The sequence below is a fragment of the Phallusia mammillata genome, chromosome 1 (genome assembly GCF_965637545.1).
Source record: "Phallusia mammillata chromosome 1, kaPhaMamm4.hap1.1, whole genome shotgun sequence".
In the NCBI taxonomy this organism is placed as follows: Eukaryota; Metazoa; Chordata; class Ascidiacea; order Phlebobranchia; family Ascidiidae; genus Phallusia; species Phallusia mammillata.
The window spans coordinates 29,733,786-29,755,293 of NC_137252.1; the positions used below are offsets into that span (position 1 = coordinate 29,733,786).

General features: G+C 36.9%; 1 protein-coding gene across 5 annotated transcripts in view; it reads left to right on the top strand.

Moving 5' to 3' along the window:
* The first annotated feature begins 1,626 nt into the window (after positions 1–1,626).
* LOC145217133 (sodium channel protein type 1 subunit alpha-like) overlaps positions 1,627–21,508 on the top strand; it is a 69,436-nt gene continuing 49,554 nt past the window's right edge. For 3 of the 5 annotated variants that reach the window (XM_080084549.1, XM_080084545.1, XM_080084548.1), the window contains exons 1-3: positions 17,165–17,397; positions 19,704–19,802; positions 20,295–20,463. In XM_080084549.1, coding sequence (XP_079940675.1) covers positions 17,359–17,397; positions 19,704–19,802; positions 20,295–20,463 — 307 coding nt within the window. In that variant the 5' untranslated portion in view covers positions 17,165–17,358. Of the gene's footprint in view, positions 1,753–17,164; positions 17,398–19,290; positions 19,342–19,703; positions 19,803–20,294; positions 20,464–21,508 lie in introns of those variants that run through there. The other 2 variants (XM_080084552.1, XM_080084546.1) reach the window with 2 other exon arrangements.

Sequence of the window (21,508 nt, forward strand, 5' to 3'; positions counted from 1 at the left end):
TGATTAGCTTGATTAGTCCCACTCATAAGGCAGTACTGTGGGCGATAAGGAATTGAGTTTGAAAATCAACAACCATCCAGTTTGGAACGCGACTTGTTGCGTCATAATGGGCAAGTGTAGATTATGCTTGGCAGCGGCTGCAGTGAAGAAGGAATTCTGCCTGGTGCGAATGTTTTTCTTTTGCGTTTTTATTGTCTGGCGATCACCAGTTATGAAGTTGTTTCTGCTGGGCGTTGCGTCGGGAGGCATTTAAGCACTGACAAAGAGCAGAATTATGTAAAACAGACAGTATATTGAGTGTACACTGTGTAAATGAAATCTTTGATAAGCAGAATTAGAATTTAAAATGGTGAAGTTGGCCTCTGAGTTCAGTCATGGTTCTAAAGTAATTTTTGTGGAAATCAATTTAAAACGTTCTGTTTTACTCTTGGTTACTTTTTCACTTAGCTATTAAACGCCTTGTATAATGCTGGTAAAGGAGGTTTTGTAAGTATATATTGTCGTATGATTTCCACGTCTCCAAAACTTAGATGTGATCGGATATATTTTGAAACCAGTCGCTGAATGCTGTATCGCATTCATGTCATTGTTTTGTAAAGCATCATAGTAAGTAAGGTAGTTGTTCAGAGACGTGTACCCAGGATGGCGGATTGCCGTTTGGGTACCGGGTCGGACTCGATCTTAGTGATTGTAAGCCCCTACACCAACGACAAGGTGTCGAGTCCCTTCGTAGGGGGGTTTTGTAAGTAAAACCAGCCTATGTAGATGTACTGCAACCTGGTGCTGCCAGTCAGCATATCAAATTTAGAGCTTTTTTGGCAATTGTATTTTTATTCCGACGTTCCGGCGTCCTAATACAGGTCGCTTCATAAGGGTGAATACCACTTCATGGGAGTAGTACAGTGCACGATAAACTAAGGAATATGTAGATGTACATTTTCATGAGGCATGTTTTAACGGTAAATCAGTTAAGATAATTGGAAGCAGTACTTGGAGACCGATAGCTATGAAACACAGATTAGTGAAGTTGAATGGGTAATTGGTTCAGTAATTGTTCGACCTGTTCAACTGCCATTTAATAATGCTCAACGCTTAAAATATGAATGCTTCATCTTGTATAAAAGAATACTTGATTAGTGCTTTGTCCGACTAGGGAAAAACGTTTCTTAAGGCTTCTGCTCAAGTAGTGAGGTTGGGTTGGTTTACCATTGGTGAAAGACACCGTTGTATTTGTGGAAGAGTACAACGTAATGCTAAACAATGTTAAACAACTAGTGATGAAACAGTACAGTTAAAAAACAACAAAATTGCTTATGCATATGGTTTGTTGCTCATGCATATAATTGAGGACGGTAACTTGGATGGCATTTCGTAAGCTAAAATGCCACTGTTGTAAGACCCCACGCAAATAAAGACCAAGTTAAAATAACAGTAGATTTAAAAGCGGAGATCAAAGACATTTAGTTCTTTTTCTGCAAACCAGAAAATGTTTAAATATGAAACTTGGTCTGTGCGATGGGGCATTGGTTTTTCTCATTAAAGATTTATCGATTTGATTTGGTTTAACGATTTTGTATCTGTATATTTGTCACATGACATATCACTGTAATTACGATCTTGAAGGTTTATCATAAATGCAATAGGATCGATTGTTACTGAACTTACAAGCAACAAATCAACCACAGCTATCAAACAGCAAATCTTGAAGATATATTGCGGAATCAAAGGTGCACTTGAAACAAGTTTAAATAGGTAAGTGGCTGGATTTGACCATAACATAAACGAAAACTATAGGTACTTCATTAACACTATAGGCGGCGCTCAAACTGAATTTTGCAATCTAGGCAACTTTTAATTTCAGTAACTGAGTTCAGTAACTGTTGTATTATTTAGTCCGGTTGGTTGGATTTGACACTTCGCTGATTTTTAATTTTTACAAAAAACTTGTATTTAGCTCACAAGTTTTGAAAAAGTACGTTGTCAATTTTATTTCTGATATACCTACCATAGTGCGCTAAGCTTTTATTTTGGTTTAGTACGGTTGTTTTGGGGAAGACGAAAACGATAAGTTTGGAAATGATTGCTATACGATAGTACTTCCACCATTTGATTTGTTTAACATAACCTTTTTATTTGATAAAAACTGAGTTCTAGTGTAAAATGTAAAAAAAGAATTAATTACCTTTTCTGAATTGCTGAAAAGTTTTGTTATTTAACGAATCTCCCACAGACAATAAAATGTATAAAAGAAAGATTCTTGCTTCTGATCAGTATAATATTGGACTGTTTCATAAAAAAAGATAAAAAGCATAAATGGTTTCTTTTAATAACAGAAATATATATTTCGCCTTAATAATTAGGCATCGTCAGTTTCTTATTCAAATAGGATCTTTTCTGAATTGAATGGATATTTTTGGACTTTTGTGTCTGTCGTCAAATACGCAGAGTTAAGTTTGTCCTGAAAACGTGTTACCGGTAAACACCAAAAACAAATCGTTGCGAGAAAAAATACAAAATTGATTCGATGAAAAGATTGCAGTTTCACAGATTTCATTTGACTTGTTTAAATCTTTGCTTTGACAATCTGCCTTTTTCAAGCTTCAAACGACCTTTAAGGCTATAAAAATACGTTAACGTCATTGTGACATAAAATACTTGATATTAGCCTTTCCTGCCAATCTGCTCACAGAGACAGCAAGGGATTACTATGGCATGAATTTGCAATTTTTTTGCCGCACACTATCAAGGGTAATTAATCACTCTTGTGCATAGCGAGGCCCGTCTCTGTCGACACACTAAATTGCGGTTCACCCTACCGTGGCCTGCACGCCTTTGCAACTATATATATCTTCGGCTTACTTTGTGAATGTTGTCGTCTTGTGAGCAGGCCTTGGCACTCCTACGAGCTTCTACCTCTTTTCACGAAAACGGAATATTGTTAATTTTTTTCCTTTCTTAAGTAACTCTCTTGTAATGCCTAAATTAAGTAAGCCATAATGAAAAATCGTCTGTACATTGATTTGTCTCTCCGATGTTTTTTATGCAATCATAACATTTTTTTTCTACAAACCGCACTTTAAGTTTCACTCGACCCGGTATCACTTTTGTTCGCGGGAGGCGGTGTTGAGTTACGTTAAAAATTCAACACGTTTTCGTTATTGCATTGGCACCAGACATGGGGTCGAATACAGGCGTCCTGTATTCGAATACTTTACGAATACTCGCATGACTGTATTCGAATTCATGAATACTTTGGTAATTTTTGAGTGACAGCAATTCGAATGGTATTCGAATAAAACGAGTCAAGTATTTGTATTCATGAATTGTTGACCAAACTACAATGACAAGTAATTCGAATACTATTCGAATAAACCAAGGCATGTATTCGTATTCATGAATTCTACGCACTTTTTGAAGTTCGGCAATTCGAATTGTATTCGAATAATGCGAGTCAAATATTCGTATTCACGAATTGTTTCGTAATGTTAAGGTGGAAGCAATTCGAATTGTATTCGAATAAAACGTGTCAAGTATTAGGATTCATGAATAGTTGACCAAAAAACAACAACGTGTAATTCGAATACTATTCGAATAAACCCCAAGCGTGTATTCGTATTCATGAATACTTCGTCCTTTGTGAGATGTGTGCAATTAGAATGGCATTCGAATTAATAGTTCTAGTTATTTGTATTCACGAATTGTTCAGTTGTTGTAAAAAGCAAACAATTCGAATGCACCGATTCGGATATTTGTAGTTGCGGAAAATAAAAGAAATAAAAGCGCCCCGAAACTTAGAAGGTATTCTATCAAAAAGTAACATAGGTTTATGAATTGCAAATTTATTGGTAAAAATGTAAACCAACGAGCTTTTTTGCCAGATTATAGCTTGACTGATTTAAGTCTCCGTTATATAAATTTCACCAAATTTACATGTGATGTTTGCTTCATGAACACGCTACACCTGTCATGTGCTGAGAACAACCCAATGTTGCAAGCTTTGTAACACAATTCCATTTATGTAACGTCACAATTAAACTTCAATGTGTCATTGTTTCGTAACATTAACAAAAACTTGTCAAAACAGGTCACATTCACTGCCAATTTTAATTGTATTCGAATCTATTTGGTATGTAGCAAAATATTCTCGACTACTCCTAGTCTGGAGGTAATCGACAATTCGAATTGTATTCGTAAAAATGTAGTCATGTATTCGAATTTACGTATCTTACGTTGTTAAAGGCTGACAACAATTCGAATTGTATTCGTAAAATAGTAGTCATGTATTCGATTTTGCAAATTGTTACTTAACCACAGGCTGACAACAATTCGAAATGTATTCGTACAAATGTAGTCATGTATTCGATTTTACGAATTGTTACCTTGTCAAAGGCCGACAACAATTCGAATTGTATTCGTAAAAAATATCGTGAATTCGAATTTGCAAATTCTTAGGTTGGCAAAAACCTACAACAATTCGAATTGCATTCGAATAAATTTACTCAAGCGTTTGTATTTATGAATTGTTGGTTCAAAAGATGACATCAACTATTCGAATTGTATTCATGCATCATCGAACGAAAGCAAAAATCATTCGAATACAGCACGAAGGTGCCAAAATCTGTATTCGAATGCATTCGAATACGAATGACGAATACGAATTGCCCCATATCTGATTGGCACGACATCATTTTATCATTATTGTGGTGATTTTTACGTGCTAAATGGGACAAACATTACAACAGATTGCGTGCTTTTAGTTAGCATTGCATTAATACAATAGTATCTCCTTACTTTTATTCCGCTTTATGATCAACAATGTCGCTTTCGTTTTTGGTTTACTTAATTGCTTATCTTTAAATAATACACCTGCTATAGGATCAGCTAAAAGGGCGCCTAATACATTGCTTACAATTGCAAAATAACTTTTACAAGCTTATATGTGCACAGATGTGCTTTTTATTACCCGCAAAAACAAATTTTGGTTAATTTTAAAAAAACTACAACACGGTTGACTGGGCTATATTTTGGAAAGCCACTTTAGGCTTGAAAACTCGTGTATGCATCTACAAGCACAAAGGCCAAGACCCCAGCCAAAAGGGGCGTTGCGAAGGCGTGGTCAATCGATAGCGATGTAGGATTGGCAATTTTACGCAGAACGATAGTGAACTAGCTATCTGGCCAGCTCAAATTGATTAAAAGCTCTTTATCTCCAATTGTGCTCGCCCTAGCCGGAAATGGTGTTGAATCGGACAAAGGCGAGAGGAGTTTGGGGTCAGCCCACACATCAAGTTGGGTGTGATATAAGTAAAGTTTATTTTGCAACGATTCGGCCGAGACAGACGACCTTTCCGTACTCTTGAAGCGTTAAGTGTGAAAGAAAGGACTTGGGAAAAATGAGAATAAATTTGGGACAATATTTATTATTAAAAAACGTCGATCTTTCATATCTAGTGCGTTATTACAACAGCAACCACAAAAAAGGTTTTTAATACAAAGATGGGCAACAACCAAAATGTTTTGCTTTGCGTTTTTTTTTTGACAAAACCATCTCTGTTTCATATGATTATTTATTTTTCTTTTTACCCCAAACAGATCTTTATTATGAAATACTTCAGTAGTACAGTCCATACGTGGAATGAATAGATCCCAATTCATGGATGTAGTTTAACTCTCACAATGCACCCTTGTGACATAACAAACACGCTGGCAGCGGGCAGCGCTCCTGTTTCTTACAAGCAAAATTAAATTACCTGTCCTGCACAGCAGCACCAGTCTCTGCCAGCAACTCTACAGTGAAGGCTTGCGTTTCTCTTTGCGTCTCGTGTCGCCTTCAGTAGAGGTCCCCTAGGAATAGCAGGCACAATTTGAGTCTTGATTAGTGGCTTGATGTCACGATTACCAACAGCAAAGAAGAATGGTCCTCGAGTGTGTTAAGTCCTATTTAGCAAAAAAACACACAATCGTAATTTGTTTTTGCTGTTCTAGACCAGGTTTCGTGAATAATGTAGATTGCATTGACCAGCTTGATAAGTCAGCCTAATTGGGCTTCGCTATGTTGTAAATTAACTCTTTTAAAACAGTTTTTAACAGTATTGATTTTCATTCAGAGTTATACCCTTTACCAAAATTGAGGCAAGGAAAGGGTGTTTTAATTTAGAAACAGATGATGTACGCAAGAAAGTCTCAGTTATGTAACCTCATAGACATGTGTTTGCGTGATGCAGTCGAAGTCCCAAGGTAAATGACATTGGTTTGAGTTGATTTATGGTAGTTTGCGTTTGATCTGGATCAGTCAACTCACTTGGTCCATTTAATTGCATGACTGTCTCGTCGAAGTTTGTACTAAGTTCGAGACTTACTTCTTAATTATGTTTGCTACTGATTTTTGTATAAAGTTGCATTTAGGGAAGATTAGAAAGACAAATGATTAAATCTACCGAAAAATAATCATACGGTATTAACAGTGTGCGTAACAGCTGCAAAGTTATGAAATGTTGATAGTTGCTGTTGCCTTTGCCATTGTGGTAATAAAGCACAAGATTTTTATGATACTTTCTTTGATTTTTACAATAAATGCGTGTTAAATTCGTATCGAGGTTATCAGAGTTAAATACCATGTAATCACTTGACAGGTAGAAATTTATCAATGAGTCAGTCGCCAGATTTTAGCCAATACTTGTTGGTAAATTATTGATGCTTGCTGTTCAAAGCGACATCTTAACCTTGAATCATGCGGAATATTTAAAACCTTGATATTTTCAAGGTCAAATTCCTTTTTTTAACCTTGAGGTTACTCTTTTTCAAACACAACGATCAATTATTAGATGTCTAAATGAGGTGGTTGTGGGATTATTTTTCTGTACGCCTCTACTTAGGTAGGATAGCTGTAGAGTTTGATTTGTTTCCCTGTAGAATTTACCGCAGCTGTGACCGCGTTATGTAGTCGGTTTGTGACATTTGACCCCTTGTTTGTCAAAATAGCTGAGAAAACGGTTGTAAGTATTTGAAAGAGTATTTTCACTGTGTTTACTGTGTATCCTATCAGTTAGATTGCGTGCACCTTTTGTTTCGTAAGATTCCGTATTTAAATTTGATTACACATGCTAAATATGTTTTACTCAAACAAACTGCAGCTGTAGCATTGGCGAGACTGAAATTCAGAAGTACAGTGTTTTGTTGGGACATTGTATATTCGGTTTGTTTAAGTCACGCACAATATACAGTAGCTGGTCAGTTAATCAACGCAGACTGGAGGATAATATTACGCGTTCTCTCTGTTTCCGACGAGCATCGCTTTCGTGGGAACCTTTGTATGAAAGGACAGCCCTAATTAGGAGAGGATGTCACTCCTAAGAAAGCGTGAGCGTCTGTCGCTGCACTGATTATTACACAACATTCCTGAGAGTAATTGTTCCTAAAGTTTACAAAATTAAAAATGTTTCACTCCCAAGTATTGACTTTGTTTTGTTGTCAAAGTTGGATGGTAGTGAGTGGATTTTAGTCTCTTCTAGCCTCGCTCTGCTGTTCACAAAATCGAGTTGCGCTCGGAACGGAACCTTGTAAACTATGTAGCCGAGACTACTTGTGTAGATTATGAAACATGACCCCAACCTTCGACAATACAATGGATCGTATTTTGACCAGAAAACCATTGTTTGTGTAAGAGCTTATCATATCTGTGGGAACGTATCCAGTGTTAACGTAGGGTCGGGTTTGTGGTTAATCTAGTGCTGTAGCAGGCTTTGCTCTTGGTGGTTGTTGCGCATGTATCCATTTGCTTACCGTGTTAGGCATCAAAGTGTATGCAGAACTTACACTAAGGCGAGGCCTCATGGGTTTTTACCGCAATGACGCTTGTGGGACGTGTCACTTCATGTTGCTTTTCTGGGCATTTGGAGTAGGTTTATCGCGACAACTGGGACCTAGAGCACTGGAAATTGCTATGTTGACAAGTGAAATTGCACTCCGAAGTTACGACATGTCGTTTTTTATTCTATACAGTCCACGCTGATGTCTTGCTACTAAGTTTTGCTGTAAATAAAACAACATTTAACTTACTCTAAGACACGTAATTTCAAATATTTATTAGGCCCTGTTTTCGTTCTTGTTAATCAATATTCTTCTTATCATTTACTTAAGGAATGACACATAAAGGAAAACAATATTTCGGAATATTCTACACAAGGAATATTTTCAAACTATTTTGGGTCAGCATTTTTGACTAAAAATTGATATATTGTTGGATGTTACAATATATATCTCAAACAATCTGATATGATGTTATTGTTTGCTTTAAATCCATTTGAAAATTTTCCGCCTGATATGCTTGCCACAATTTTTAACCTCTTAAAAAAAACAATGCATATTTTATAGCAAATGCCGGCATGATTTTTCGCCTGGCAAACGAATAGTTTTGGTATAAAATATCCGATGCTATGGGACATCTATTGTGACTCGAAATAAGAATTCGCGCGTCTGTAATTGCATTCTTACGTTCGTAAGCGTAAGCTAATAACAAGGAAAATTCCAGAAACATCTGTAGGCTACAAAAAGCTGCAACCTTTCTCCAAGCAAGCTTGTTGAGAAAACGGTTTTCAATAAACCTTTTTAGACCCATCACATTAGGAAACAATTGCCCAGACGTCAAAACAAAATTGAACAATAAAGTGTTTTAATTGACTACCACCAGCGACTGGTAATTCACACCCCCATGGGACGCCATTCGATTTACGTCAATCGCTGTGCTTAAGTTTGTCGTCCAAGCTTTGGCTTACGTGTGCACGAGGCCACGATACACAATCATTTCCCAAATGATTTCCTACAAATGTCTAAATAATGTATTTTTCCTTGCTGCAAATGAACATAACATAAAAATAGCTTTACTCTTCTTTACCTTTTGCAAAAATGTCAGCGTCAATATGTTGAACAGTGTACGTTGAATTCGCCTGTTGGATTAAAAATGTTCGACTATTGATTTAATTTCACCCAGCATGTTTCGGTGTGCTTGCTGCATTTCAATAAGTAGCAAGCGACCCATCTTTATTACAGCAGAGTATAGGGTCATTTAGCGTCCTTTCCCAACAGGGATTGCGTTTCACGTTGAAAAGTTGCGCTTTCCCGTTGCGACAAAATAGGACTTTCAGTAAACGAAGAAGGCTGTTGGTATAAAGGTTGAAACGCTTAAACGTACGAACCTAGGTTGGTTTGCCGGTGAGGGGTGGATGATAACATTTGGTGACTGACAGAGTTGTTTTAACTGTCTTGTTTCGGAAGTCGGTACTTGTGACTACAGTTACTGAGGGAAAACATCCTTGAAGGATGTTGTTTAGATAGTGATATGAAATGGTAACTTTGAAGTATAGATTGTGTATTTGCAGTGGCTATGCATTTTAAACGTTTAATTAGGGCTGTGCATTCATTCATGATTAGGGTTAGAAATACCCAGAAAATCGTTAGAATGCATGTAGTTGCTATGAAGGGAATGCCTAAAATCCCAAATGAAGACATTAGATTTTGAATGCTTAAAATCCCAATGAAGACATATTTTCGCAAAATGGTAACCGACAACGTAGACAAAGTAGCGATTCGTTTTTAATCGAGACACTTTCGACCAAGTACGACTCAGTTGTGGAAAACTGCGTTGGTAATTGCATATTGATGACTTGCTGCTATCGATGTGCGTAAGTTGTCACCAGGGTGGAGAGCTTTTAGATGTAAGTAACTTAAAAGGAAACAAAGTTAAACAAACTGCTTCATTCACTTTTTTTGTAACATAACCTAAACCTGTAGTGTTCCCTACGCAGCCTATGTAAGCTTGCACCACATTAAAAAAATTAATAAACAAACCTTTTATTCGTGACAAACAAATTCATTTACATGTGTAATGTGGTGGCGGTGGATTAGACTGCTTTTAGTAACATTTGATCAAAACGGTTGCAACGTTGTCCGTTTTCATTTAACGTTGCCACAAGTCCTTAAACAAGAAGCTGCTTAAATATTTTGAGGCACGCTCGTGGCACAAAACACTGACCTAATAGCTTTTTGTTTTATGCCTATTTTTTTTATTAAATCCCAATTTGAACCTGATAAAAACCGCGTGTATAGTGTCCTACTATATGTAGTACAATAGTTGGTGCATTGGTGGAAGTTTTAGAGGGCATGTTAATCGGTTTAGGTTTTCCACGCTTTTGTGTTCGTTCAACGGCCGTTTGTTTAGCTGCGCCGATTCAAGGAACTTCCAGAACTGACACTTCGTGCGGTTAAACCACGAAAAATAAGTTTCGCGTTTAATGGGCTTGTCAATGAAAATACAGTTAGCCAGTAAAAACAGATTTTACTGCACATTGTAAGACAAAAAGCCTAATTTATAGACAATTTAACCCTGATTGCCTATATTGCTTTTGTTTGCAATCAACAGCAGTCATGCAACCACACTAGCGTATTTTTGTGAACGTTTTTTTCTTCCTTATTTAGTAATATTGTTATAAAAGTATTTAGCGAAATGAAATCTAAACCCGTTGTTGCCAGTCATGTTTTTACAGCTACACCGCAAAGCCACAATGTTGGAAATAGAGTCCCACACCAACTTCAGTTTTAAACAAAATACCCGCGTTTAGTTTCAAGCCGCATTTTTCCTTTTTTCACAAATATAGATGTTTTTGTCCAACTTATTTCAATGCTTATCTTCCTTGTGGGAGAGCCATCTCTGCTCTATCAACTGTATGGCGAGATCTGGATTTTTGCGGCGTTTCGAAAACAACCATAAGAGGATTTAACCCCAGTTACCTAAATTCAACCTAGAATGCGTTTTTTTTAACATTTCACGTTTATTCACCATAAACGACAGAAAAAATCGCATTTTCTTTGAGTACACTATACGAGTTCCATAACGAGTTCAAACTGGCACCAAAACACACACATAACGACATTGCGAAAATTGTCAAAAGTGTTGCAAAAACAAATTGCTTCAACTCTATATGCGGTCTTGGCTATGATTTCTTGCAGATTTTGGGGAGAATTGGGCCAGATACGGTCACTTTAGCTTTATTTTTACAATCGGATATTTTTGGTCCAAGCGTTTTCCTGAAGTTTCGGCTACTTGCCGTTGAATAGTGATAACTGATAAGCCCTTCCTTTTGCAAAGTAGTTCGACTTTAACATGTAGGAATATGTGGTATTATCGTCAATTGTCCAGTCATTCGTACGATTGCAGAACTGATACGATTTATGTCATGATGAATGTAAGCCTCTTAAACCTCCATGTACTTGCACAACTACCCAATATAGTCGAGTGTTTCCATTGTTTGTCGACGTTGCGAAGCTTTCACTGGCTCAGTTATATTTGCGGAAAGTCTTAATTCACTGGAGCGTTTTGAACCCAAACAATCTCTTACTTGGTCGTCACCTAGATGGGTGCAGGTATGCCGACTCAGGTTACTACGGTGATTAAATTTGGCAAGCAGGCTATATCAATAACAAATATGAAGTTATTTCAGGAACTTATTTAGCTTAGCAGGTCTGCTTCTTGTCAGGACCTTCAAAACCATGAATTGCTTTTCTAAGCTTTTACTATGCGGAAATGAAGAAAGGAGTGTTAAAAAAGCAATTGGCCAAAGCCAATGTACCGCTTGATATATAGTGTAGCGCCGCACATGTCTATACAGTATCTTATCGAATTGCGTATGAATCTTTGCAGTCAGGGTAACGTTATTGTATATCCTAAACCTTAGCCACCAGACAGAATTAAATGTGCATTTTGACTGTCAAACACAAATTCCCCATAAGAAGCAACTACCTCTTCATTTTTGGCTCTTACTGGCATTGTAAAGACTTAAAACGTCCTTTTGACAGTAAAAGCGTAAACATGAAATTTGTTAGGTAACTGTTGAGTAGGAACTTTACCTGATTGGTGCAGCTAAAACCGCTTTTGTTGAAAACGAATTTTTCTGCTATTGTTCAATAAAACAAGTTTTAGTTTTGAAATTTCACGGTCGACTAGATCAAGCGCGTTGCGAACCCCGCTTCAAGTAATGCGTGCGGATTTGTAAATCAATACTATACTACTGAGGGTCCGGCTTGATAAAATGATTCTGCTTTCGGCCACACAGCGGCGTTGTTTTGCTTATAGGGCAAATTCGATCCCTAACGGCGATAAAACGAATTTGTGTCACCTGATATATTGAAACATAACTTGCGGTTGACTTTCTTGTCGCGTTTGCTCAGCTGACGCATAGTATGGTTACAAATTAGGTTGTTGTAGGCTATCGAGGCATTTCTTTTTTCCCTACTTCGTTTTTAGGATACCGATGATTCTGTAAATGCGAAATATATTTATCCTAAAATCTTAAGGATGAATGACTTAAATGTTTTTCATAAACTTAAATCAATAACCATAAGTTTCATAGTCTTCATCCACTAAGCAACGAGCTGGGCGATTTTAGTTTTGTTGAAAGTATTTAGTATTACCACTACTTTTAGGTTTGAAACAAATGTGCCTTTTTTTGTTTCTCTTAAAATCCCGGTTAATATTTCAGAACAAGCTTCGTTAATTTTTATTTTTTGTTTGTTTTGCGTAGCATAGATGTCATATATTTGTGTTGGTGAATATGGGACGGTTACAAGTGTTTTACACGCCATGTTGGCAGAGCAATGAAAAACGATAGCGTTTACTGAAAAAAGGCAATATAAGCAACGTGTTGTCGATTGTGCTTGAATTGATTAATCAAACTGTTTTACCAACGCCAATAAGCAGTGACAGTGGAATAGCGTTGAGACAAAACATATAGATATCAAGCAGTTGTTTTCTAAAACTTTAGTTTGCTTTTAACTTTTTGTTTGTTTTGTGATATTATGGATTTGCTTTGAGTTTGAAACACCATGCAAAAGGTAGATCTTAGTTTACCAAAGATTCATAATTCCTTGCTGCCGTTACCAACAATCTAAAAAATATACACGATCATTACCGTTAAATCGAAGGTTTAACTCCTTTTTTTAACGTTTACAATTTTACCAGTTCCTTTAACACAGTAATTCCGCATAATAGGTATAGGTTGATTGGTTATATTTACTCCTGAAGCTTGTGTCAAGTTCGTTTAGTTGTAATGTTGGTTCTTAAGCTGTTTAAACCACGCAAGTCCACAAAATCGAACGTAGCCTACGCTAGCGCTCAATTGCCAATGGGATTAGTTACAATCCATTAATTCAGAATTATGGAACACATGACGTTGAAAATAAGGGAAAGGCGTTTGTACAAAAAGAGGTAAAGTATCAGTTACCTATAAGCTTAGCGTTTATTGTCTTAGTTTGCTTTAGTATTATAAGCTTGGTATTGCTGTACTATAGTTGCAGAAGAACGTGATGGTATCACATTTCATGGGGTTTATAGTATAGACGGTTTGACTATTTCAATATTCAGACCAGAATAGAGGCATAGATGAAACATTGGCACTTTTAATGCTATAATTGTGGTCGTAAATAATGCAAGATCAAAAGTTATGTCTGTGCAAAATGTGGGGTTCCATACATTTCGTATACGTAAAAAAATTAGGGCTATGTACGATCGAAATAGGCGAATTGCTCTGTTACGCAAACACGATTTGAAGGCTACCAGCAAACAACGATTAACCACAAATTGCCGTTGCGACGTTGCCCTGTACATAAAACGCGCATTTACCGTGTAGCGCGCTGCCAAAATCGACGATCTGACGTTTTCATGAAATCGATACAGGAATAGAAGCTTCGAGGCATGTTTGAATGTTACTAGTTGACACGACTTGCAACAAGAAAAATTGTTTGAGGATTTTTTGTGGGGTCGCATTTTTGCGGGTAACCCTTGCTGGAACTTTTCAAGTTTCAAGTTGTACTTTTCTCATTTTGCGTGAAAAAATGATTTTAAGTTGCACTGTAATAATGAGTATTGTGAGCATTAGAAAATACCATTACAAGTGAGTATAAGACAACTTGCTTTCTACCTCTGTCAGAAACAAGACGGGCGCCGTTGATAGATAAGCAGGCCTAAAAATAATCCGAAGGGATTTCTATGTGGTAAAACAAAAACGTTTTTTAAAAATATTGCGCTACTAAACAATACGCCTTATTCATCGCGGTTTTTGGCTCTTGCGTAAAAATATTCTCTTTTTAATGTTCAGAATGTAGCTTTCTGTTTACTGTGGCCTTCAGGCAACATGTTCAGAATGTGTTGGATGCATTTTTCACCAAACCCTGGAGGGCTTGCAGACGCTCGCAGGACTTTTAAAAATATCAGCGTTTAAAAATAACGTGCCTCGTATACGAGGATAGTGCAGTCTAGGTTTATGCGAAACTATAGTGGTGACGGCGTTATGTTTATTATGTTGCTCAGTGCAGGCGTTTTGTGTACTATGTTTAGGCATATTTGTTTAATTTGCGGTAATTTTGTCGCAAAATTTTTTTGCATACGATTTATTGGTGAGTGTTTCAAAGAGTTTAATGAAATATTAATTGACGTTGATTTACCTGGTTATATGACATTTTACAAAGCATCTTAGTCCGAAACCCTGAGATTAGCTAATATTTTGATTGGCAAAAACTCGGAAGCGCTTTCCAGTCGTTAGCAGCATTGTACACAAACGTTAGTAACCAAACCAATTGCCAAGTAGAGTTTAAGAAACAGCAGTTACTACTGATAAAGTCTAATTAAAGCCCCGCCATTTTACGGCGATTTTTGATGCCAGTTTTTTATTATTTCTGCAAACGTTACCAAGTTAAGTGTGGCGAAAGCTGTTGTTTCTAGCGCACCGATCTATGAGTTTGTGCCATCGAGTCTTCCATGCAAATAACTGAAGGTCAAGTGGAGGCCGTAACACGAGCTAGTACAACATATACAACAGTTAGGTAGTTTGCGAAGTCCTTAAAATAAGTAAGACAAGATTTTTCATTAACAGCGGGTTAAGAGAGGTAATACGCGCTTTGTCGCAACCGCCTGCCACAAGTCAAAGTACTAACTCCTGCTTACAAATCGATGTGTGTACGACTTAATCCTAATCTTTAATTTAACTTACCTATATCTATTGGTACTTACGTTTTGAGGGTGTTAATCCTATTTAAACTTGGTCGAGTTGACCCAAATCGCTTTTCTTCGAACTGTACGAACAAAAAACCAAGTCCGAAAAATCGTTTACCTTTCAAAAGCGAAGTATGCACGTGTAACATATGGCAAGGTACTCGAAACGGCAAGAATCCTCGTGTGTGGCCTTGACTGGTCTAATGTGCGGCTCACATGGCGTTTGCAGAGATTAAGTATTTGATCTGCTTGTCAAGCACTTGTTAAACCCTGCACGTTTCGTTCCAACAAGATCATTAAGCGTTTTATTGTATCTTGAAACCGAAGTCATTGAAAACTTCTGGATTCAACGTAGATACGTTTAAAGTTGTTGTCACTTGACTGCGTAGCATTCGTGTTGATTCAGATTGTTGCTGTGTGATAAGGGTTAATAACTGAATTATTTTGGCTATATGTGAATAAAATCACCAAACAAAGCAATACTACTCTAAAGTCGAAATAGATTAGGGGATTTTCGTTGGTGAAAGACGCCGTACTTCACCTTTACTTAAATATTTTTTGTATATTTTGGAAGTGGTTAGCTTTGTTTTTGAGGACAATTTTACTGGTCTTATTTGCTTTGCACGCTTCGAATAGTTTTTGGTTGCAATGTAGAATTCATTAAAATTTTACCGTTACTACCATCAAAGTAAATTTTTGAATCACGTACCACTTTTTAAAACTACGAAAGAGAATTTTAAACATTACTTTACAAATATGAAGCAAGTGATTCGACCCTTTTCTTGGACTTAAAGAAAAAAGTTTTGTTTTTTCATGTTTATCACCTTTATGTCTCAAAACAAAATGCTTAGAATCTGGAACCTGTTTTCTTACGGTAATTTTATGAGGAAATTATGTTGATTTTAGGAGTCGACTGTTTGCTAGCTCTCACGGAATACATTATTGTCACAATTTTACAGTACGTCGTCTTTTTATTGGTTCTCTTTGTTGCAACGGGTATCCAAATTTATCTTCGTTGTTCCATACTATCGAGTAATTTCTCACGACGCCAAAACACCTTTTATCAGGCTTTAACCAGATTGGTATTTGAAGCATGGTATGCTAAAATAATGTCTTGCATAACTGGTAATAATGTTCACTGATTTTTAAATAGGGATTTCGTACGTTGGTCACCTAAACCAGCGGCAAATTATAACATTTAAAACGTAGATAACAGCTTTGGCTTAATCCATTTGTTTTGCTTTTTCTATTGCGTGTTTTACCCAGATGTCGTTTTATATTTTCAGACCGCTGTTAGTGCGCACACAAGCAAAAACAAACTATTGATTTTTGCAACCGCTTTTAAACCGAAAATTAACAGGATTGAAAAAGATATTTGCACCTGACCAGCTGGATTGTAATTTGTTAACAACTGTAATCAGTCATGGTGTTTGGTGATCGTTAGAATAGGCTGCGTTTTCCGAATGAGGTTTAGCGCTTAGTGGTCAAAGTGACTGGTCTAAATCTGAATATATTTGTCGTGAAGTTAAATTATAAATCTTGCTTATTAAAATACTGATGGTACCCTATCACTGGGTTTACCTTGATATGATTTTTTTTATCTTTCATTGAAATTGATTATGATTTTTGTGTAGTTTATTCTAAGAAAAATATTTGTACGGAACGCCAGTCACATTCCGTTATGTTGAACAATGCGTCCATAGTGGTTTCTTCGTAGCGCCGCTCATTTTGACTTGGTAGTTGTTTTGGAACAGTTGTATCGCCATGTTTTTAACAAAGCGAAATAAACTTAACCAAACATGATAAAAATGTAAACAGTTTTTTTCAGTTTGTTTAAATTATGTCTAAATTATAAAAATGAATGCAAATTGGTTACATAATTTGCGCTTATCGTAGACTTTTGAGGAAGTTGACTAAATGATTTTCCGTAAGGAGGTGTTTGCCTAAATGCTTTCTCCGCAAGGAGGATAAACGACAGGGTAGTTTAGACTTTCCTGCTCTTTGAATAATTTGCTGTGATACAGCACATGGGGTGGCCATTAACTTTCCAATGACCGACTTTGACATATATCCGACAGAAGCTCATTAATTATTTCTCGCTGCCTGCCTGAAACGCCCATGGTGACACGTTTTTGCAACTACATGCAGTGTCAGAGCAGGGACATTTACGTTAAAACGCCCGAAACGTAGGGCTTGAATATATGTCAAATATTGAACTGTCTCATCGAGCCAGAGCTGAACATGCATTGGCCACTGAGGCCTAATTACGAAGCCAGCGACTAACTGTTTGTACTGGATTTTAAAACCAAGGACTGAGAATGGAATGGGGCCGTGCAAGATTCGGTCGTTTGGGATGGGTAAGTCGTGTCTACTAAGCCTCCAAGTCCCTATTGCTTGGGGCTGTATACTTTATCATTGATACTGCAATTTTGCAAAGTAAAAATTGGTGCTGCTGTGTCATGCCAGGGTCGTAAATAAACTTAAATGCACGAATGTACGATGGTATGTACAAATATTATGAAATAGTATTGCTTTGCAGGCAAATGGTTTATTTTTCCGGAAGAAACATGCAGCCATTTTTTTATCCAAATGCCGTTATCGGTGTATTTCAAACTTCACACGTGGCAACTATACAGAGAGCATAAGGACCGTATAATTTGCCGCTAAATTTACAGGCAAAAGTTTTAAGAACGGTAGTCGCGTGTTGGCCAAGCGGCGGTTAAAAGGCGCGAATCACGTTGAAAGTGTTTACAAATACGGCACCTCAAGTAGACCCGGAGTCAGCGGTGTTTTGGAAAGGCGAAGTTGAGCGTGATCTCCCACCCACCGCGGGGTCGACATTTACGAACCCTTGTGATGTCACAAACGTGTTACGTATAGATGGTCAGCGACGCCATTGCTGTGTTAAAACAACACACGCTTACTAATACTAACTGCGGTGGACGTTGAGCACATGTGTACGTTTTGGGGATTAGCGTTTATTTACTCTGGATTAACATTAGCAGTGACCACATGTCGTTAGCGGCTAAATATGGCACCTTTCCAACCGTTTGATAGTCAGTTTGTTCACTACAAACCAATGTCACGTTTTTTTTATTCTAAAAACGCTGCTCTTCTTAGGATAAATTAAAACTTGGATTATTAATTTTCTATAAAAGTAACAAATTTTTTTGCACATCTGACGGTATATTTTCTGTGTGCCTGACAATCAAAGATGTCTATATTAGACTGCAAAATTGAAGCAAACACGTCGTTATATAACATGGTTACGTGAGATACTTTATCTAAATTTGTTTTCAATACAGAAGTCAAACAACATGTTTTTTAGCATTCTGTTTTTGTTCAATGTTTTTCATTTCGTTTCTTACCGAGTTGTAACCTAACTCGTCGTCACGAATCATTACCAACATGTGCCTATGTTTCCAAACAACGTTCGCAACCCAACTATCGAGCTTGGTCGATGGATTCTAGTCAGGTGCCGCTCGCAGTATACGCATCTAAAGTGCTTTTATCCAATTCGTTGACGTGATCAACCTATTGCGTCACTACGATCGGTCGTGAACAACAGAATACGTCAGTTCTGCATAACTACTGGTCACGTCCACTTTTGTATTGGTTTAAGAGAAAACGTTTTGGCTTTTAAGGCTTCTATATTTTGCTCTATCAGTCCTGTCAGTATCTAATTTTTTGTGATTTTTTGTGTGAAAAGAACAAAGTGAAATTGTGCCGCTAACTACTTATGTTAGTGCAAACAATTTAAAACGATCTCCTAATATAATAAATGACTGACATTGAAATGTTTCTTGTGTTGTACAGTATCTCAATTTTAAGGTTTTAAATTAAATTTAGTTTAAGTTTGCGATTAGATACTAATGTCTAAAATAAGAGTTGGTATGGATTTGAATTCAAGCCTTTGAAACCGTTCCCTTCCACCCAACCGGCAATTAAAACACAGTGGTTGGTTCCATTCAATCCGACCACATTAGCCAGCCGCTGTACTTAGTTCATTACGGGGCAATTAGTGCGTATATCCGAACACTTTCTAGAATGCATTTTATCCCTTTGTAAATGCCTAACATCTCAAAGACTGGCTGATCATAGCCGATACTTTACAAGTTTACTGTGTTAAGTTTGAAGATATAGTTATTTCGTTCAGTGTATCCAGCAATCTGACTTGTCCGTACATTTTCTTATGAAAGGATATATTGCAATGTGTTGCATTGTTGTATAGAGGGAGACTGTTGTATTTCAATTGACAATTCATTATGTTAACATTATGGCGAAAGTTGACTCACAACGAGGTGTGGTATTTTTACAAAAACTGTTTCAACTTATATAGCCTACTATATTATTTAAGGGAACCGATAATTATAGATTTTGCCGTTAATTATCTGAACGGAAACCTACTTGGCTCATCAGTTATGTAAACAATTTAGGGTGGTGACAGATGCCATTGACGAAAATTACCAATTTATGAGTTATTAGTTTTTGTGCCAAAAAGAAAAAAACATGGCGTAGTTTTGTTTAGTGATATAGTTAAAAATGTTTTTTGTTTTTTCAGATCGCAGACAAAGTCAAAAATAAACAGTAACATTTTATTTTAAACAGGAAAACATACCAATTCAATTTCAGAAACTGATGACTAAAATAATTTTGTTTCCAGGTTCGTCGGTCGAATCAGAGGGCAGAACAGGAGTTTTATCTCCAGGAAAGGGAACGCTTGGATCACCTATTGGCCACACAGACCTTATACGAAGATCCGGTAAGTTTGTACTGCTTTTTAATTTAACAGTTAACAGCTTGGCTCGGTATCACTTGAGTTTGCAGGAAGACTTGGTCCACTGGGTACCTCTGTTGCATTGGTTACTGGTGGTCCATTTTGTACCTCAAAAAATGATCAATTAGGAAGAAAATCCATTTTTTAAGAAATTTGATAAACCACCGAAGAAGTACCAAAAGTATTAAACAAATCTTTAGTATTTGTATACGGCTATCAAAAACTATGTCCTTATCAAAATATTTGGTACAAAGTAATGATCGGCTCATAAAAGCATTTCGGTCATTAACACATTTTCTTAAGCTCAGAAAGCTGGTTTACTTTAATTGTTATTTTACATGCAAAAATGTTTCATGTCTTTTAAACCTTTTGTGTCCATAATTCTATTTCGTTCAATTACCGAAAACTTTAGTGAAAGATTCGATCGATTTGCTTTTCATTATCACTCAAAACGAATCGATAGCCAATTTGCCACAGTACGAAGACAAATGCCCGTCGTCCAACGAAGCTCCATCGGAAAAAGCGCCGTCTAGCGTGCGACCGTATCGCCGTTACTTGTCACCAGTGGTCAGCGAGAGGCAAACTTGGTACGAGCAAAGACACGAATCGGAAGACAGTATGCCATTGCGCATCAGCAGCAAACGAAGTAAGTGCGACTTTTTGTGTATACGTTTTTGTGTTCATAGTGAGACTTTTTGTGGATACGTTTTTGTGACCAACCTTACAACTAGAAACTGATAATAATGGATACCGAAATTGAAAAGCAGAACATTTCGATTTAATTTTGACGAGGTTATAAAATGCAAATTTTTTTACAAAATTAAACAATTACAAGATCGCACCCAACTACAAAATTAGAGGTATTTAGATTCGAATTTGTCAATAGTTTTTGTGTACATATTGGGTCGAAAAAACAAACAATACGTTTTCAACGCTAAGTTGAATTGATTTACCAGACCGTAGGAAGTTATATCGGTGGTTAAATTCTATGAGTTGAAAGATTACAAAATAAAAGATGCAACAATCAACATTCACGTATTGTCAACACAAATATTATTCCAACATAAAACATAGAACAATTTTCTCACCGAACGATCCGATACTTGTCATTAAACCTTTATTACAGCAAATCCATAAACAACTATTGAAGGCAACGCAACATAAAAAGATCACTGAGACAAAATAATGTTGGTTAATAAACTTAGTCAAAACCTTTTAGCCTACATATTTGCGTTGAGATTCTTTAGTGCAGAGGTCGGCAACCTTTTTTGCACGGCGGACCGTTTTTGAAACTAAAATTTTATCGCGGACCGGTCTTAAAAAAACTACATATATTTAGCAATAAAACCGCATAAATTAGTTTATCATCCCCGGGATACATGGGCAAAATGTTTGATAGGATTTAGCCTGAAAACCTATACGGCCCGGTAACGAACTCCTCGCGGACCGGTACCGGGCCGCGGAACGGCGGTTGCCGACCACTGCTTTAGTGGAACGCCTTAATTTACATAGGTCGCCAACGAATTAGCTTGTGATTTGCTGATTTGAATATCTAATAAGCTTACAATCTATTGTGTCTTATAGTTACAATTTTTACGGAAAAGGACTTACTATAAGTCCGCAGCCCACATTTAAGTGCTTTGTGGGTAAAACGCTAATTTGTCAAATACAATTTGCAAACGTGATTGAAA